The 2,972-nt window shown below is 36.4% G+C and overlaps 1 protein-coding gene across 1 annotated transcript; it reads right to left on the bottom strand.

Annotated features, from left to right (window-relative positions):
- Positions 1-299: 299 nt before the first annotated feature.
- On the bottom strand, positions 300-2,740 carry LOC120204321 (auxin transporter-like protein 3). Its single transcript, XM_039204423.1, has 8 exons — positions 2,486-2,740; positions 2,179-2,364; positions 1,955-2,067; positions 1,673-1,856; positions 1,478-1,575; positions 1,184-1,391; positions 845-1,102; positions 300-579 (listed from the first exon to the last, which is right to left on the bottom strand). The coding sequence occupies exons 1-8, from the start codon at positions 2,639-2,641 to the stop codon at positions 388-390; spliced, it is 1,395 nt and encodes a 464-aa protein (XP_039060354.1). The 5' UTR covers positions 2,642-2,740; the 3' UTR covers positions 300-387.
- Between the last annotated feature and the right edge of the window lie 232 nt (positions 2,741-2,972).

Here is a 2,972-nt window from a genome sequence, read left to right as displayed (position 1 = left end):
CTTTTTGAATCGAGTATCAAGTAATTCATTTTGGTTAGAATTGAGAGCATTCGAATCAATATTGACTGAACTTTGATGAGTCCAATTCGAGTAACTTGCGATATATTTAGTCTCATTTAATCATGGGAATACAGAAGGTTTTTTTTATCTTTTAAAAAAGAGGGATTAATCAACACACAAAGCTACAACTACAGGTTTGTATAGGGGTGGCCATCATTGCCATCACACTATGGAAACCATTAATAATAGTTCTCTTACAAGTACAACAATGAAAAAAAAAAAGGAAAAATGAGAACTACAACTTACAAATGCCAATCTCTTTACACACTCAAGAGAAAAAAAAAATCTAAAACTTTGTTAATCATTGGGAAGAAGATGAATCCTAGTTTAAGGCTTATGAGGGCATTGATAGCACTTGGTGAACAAACCAAATGTATCAATTTGTTGTATGAAATTAAGCATGCTCGCCCATCCTCCAAAACCAAATCCTACTATAAAAACCCATATCACCACAATGATATTGATGGAGTACATGCCTGCCCAGCCTCCAAGGAATGACGGTGGCCTCTCCACCGCGTTCTGCACAATAAAAAAAAAACAACATATACTGATTTTTTAACTGTACAAAAAGATTACGAGGTAGCATCTCTTGAAAATCTTTTTAAATGATTGACAATAATCAACCTACAAATATAATTGTTCGAACCTAGCACTCCAGAGATAATAACCGTCTCTTTAATGGATGGGTTCGCAAATATTGATATCAACTATTAAAACTTAACTTAAAAGAAGGTTTATGCATTAGGGTAATGACGCTGACAATTGAAGAACAAAGATTACAAACCTCTCGTGCGGATGCAGGTGCAAAAGTAATCATGTGTGCTAATGAAGGGATAATGTAAACAGTGAAGCTGACAAGGAGAGATCCGACGGTTGAGTTGATAGGGCCAAAGAAAGGGAAGATGATTGCAAGGAACCAGATTGGGATAACCACAGGGAGTCTAGACAGTGCTCTCTTGAACAGACTCTTGGTCTCATGCACCCCAATGAATTTCTCCCACACAAAGTATAGAGGAGTGCAGGCAAATCCAAATGTAATAAACTGAAAAAAAATGACAAGTGTATATTACTCTTGATGATGATTATATGAATCAATCTCGAGTTAATTTTCATAGACTCAGACCTGATGAATGAGCATGAGAATAACCGCAGTGTCTCGGAAACCAGTCCTTGGAAGCAATGATAAAGCATTGGAATGGGTGAGAAGTAAATCCCCAAAAGCCCAGTAAACAGCAGAAGCTGATGGTAAAGTTAGGGTTAACACATAAAGTGTTGCTAACAAGTATATCATCTTGAACCTTTGTGGCTTCCACATGGCATGCATGATCTCCCTAAAATCAAAACATATTTATCATCATTTATTATCCAAATCCATGAACTTTCATATGTCTATAGATTTTTAGTTTTAAGTCCGCACACTGTAACAGCATGACCACCAAAGGTGTAAAGAATGTTGGTGGCTCCAGTGAAGTAGAGAACCATCTTGGCTGGCCCTGAGTGCTTAACTCCATCAACCTTTCCACGTGGAAACAAAGAGAAAAGTTTTGAGAGATCGAGAATAAAACGCATAACAGATGATGAAAACGTATATAGTAGATGTTACGGGACGTACCTGTCCATGGAGAAGGGAGGCAATTGTCATGTACCATGCAGTGTAAGAAGTCATCATGAGGCCAAGAAATGACCAAATTCTGTAGTTATGGAATGAAGGAATAAACACAGTTGTTGCACAGCAGGCGCCAAAAATGTACGTCCAAGTTCTCTTGTCAAGGTTGTCGTTTATATAGTAGATATTGCTGTATTTGCATTGATGGAGTATCAGAACAAAATGGACAAAACATTCACACTGAAAGAATACAATATTTTCCATAATTATGATTCATTTTTCTTTTACCTAGCACAGGCAATTAACTGAATGACTGATCCAAATAGCAGAAAAGTGCAGTTGAAAAAAAGACCTATGTTTCTCCAATGTTTCCCCAACAATCCATCAAGAACTTCAAACCACTGCAATGGAAAAAAGAACCCAAAAAAGCTGTGTAACCTTTTCTTTCTAAAAGAACATTCAGTATGAGAAAAAAGAAAAATAACTTGGGTAGGTCTTTTTATAGTCTTTACCTGAATTACATGATTCCTGAAATCAACTTTTTCTCTTTCCTTTCTTGTTCTATACTCAACATAAAGTAAACTTATAAGATATGCTGTCCAGCTTCCCATCAAGCCATAGAAAAGTTGAAATAAAATCCCTGATAACATTCCTAGTTGCGAGAATGAATATGGCAGTGTAAGTAGCACTTGAGCAACCTATATGCAATTTCATAACAAAAAAAGGAAAAAAGAAAGGTAAAACAAGGGAAAGATTAGCTCAAATTGATTGACAACATGTATAAGAGAAATGAAGCTTGAGACTAGAGAAGAAGGGTGCCTGGTTAGAAGCACAGCTGAACCATGCATCATAGACCGAGCCACCATGCCAAAAGAAGTTGGATAATTTGCTCTTTGCAGACCTGGAATCTCCTTCTTCTCTTTCCATTTCTAAATAGTTTCCAGCTACAACTGTTTCAACCTTCTCAGAAGCCATGTTTTGCAGTGACTGTAAGCCTCAGTAGCAATGTTGGGGTTGTGATGGAGTAATTTTAAGCCTATTTTTATAGATAAAAGTAACAGCTTCTTTCCGCCTATCTACTTGTTAAGCAGCTGCCATGCTCTTTTCTTTTCTTTATTTTATTAAAAGAATTTGTTGAGCAATAATTGAATCACCCCAGTGGGGACCTAGATGTTACCCTTTGAGAAATGTGATTGAGTACATGTATATAGATATTTGAAAGTTGTATTAACCCTTCGAAAGTTGTGAATGAAAAAAACAAACACATGGATTTTATCAGGTACTGACACATGATTTTATCTTAGAC

This window comes from Hibiscus syriacus, unplaced genomic scaffold (genome assembly GCF_006381635.1).
Source record: "Hibiscus syriacus cultivar Baekdansim isolate YM2019G1 unplaced genomic scaffold, ASM638163v2 tig00010803_pilon, whole genome shotgun sequence".
NCBI lineage: Eukaryota > Viridiplantae > Streptophyta > Magnoliopsida > Malvales > Malvaceae > Hibiscus > Hibiscus syriacus.
This window is presented reverse-complemented; position numbering and strand designations above follow the sequence as displayed.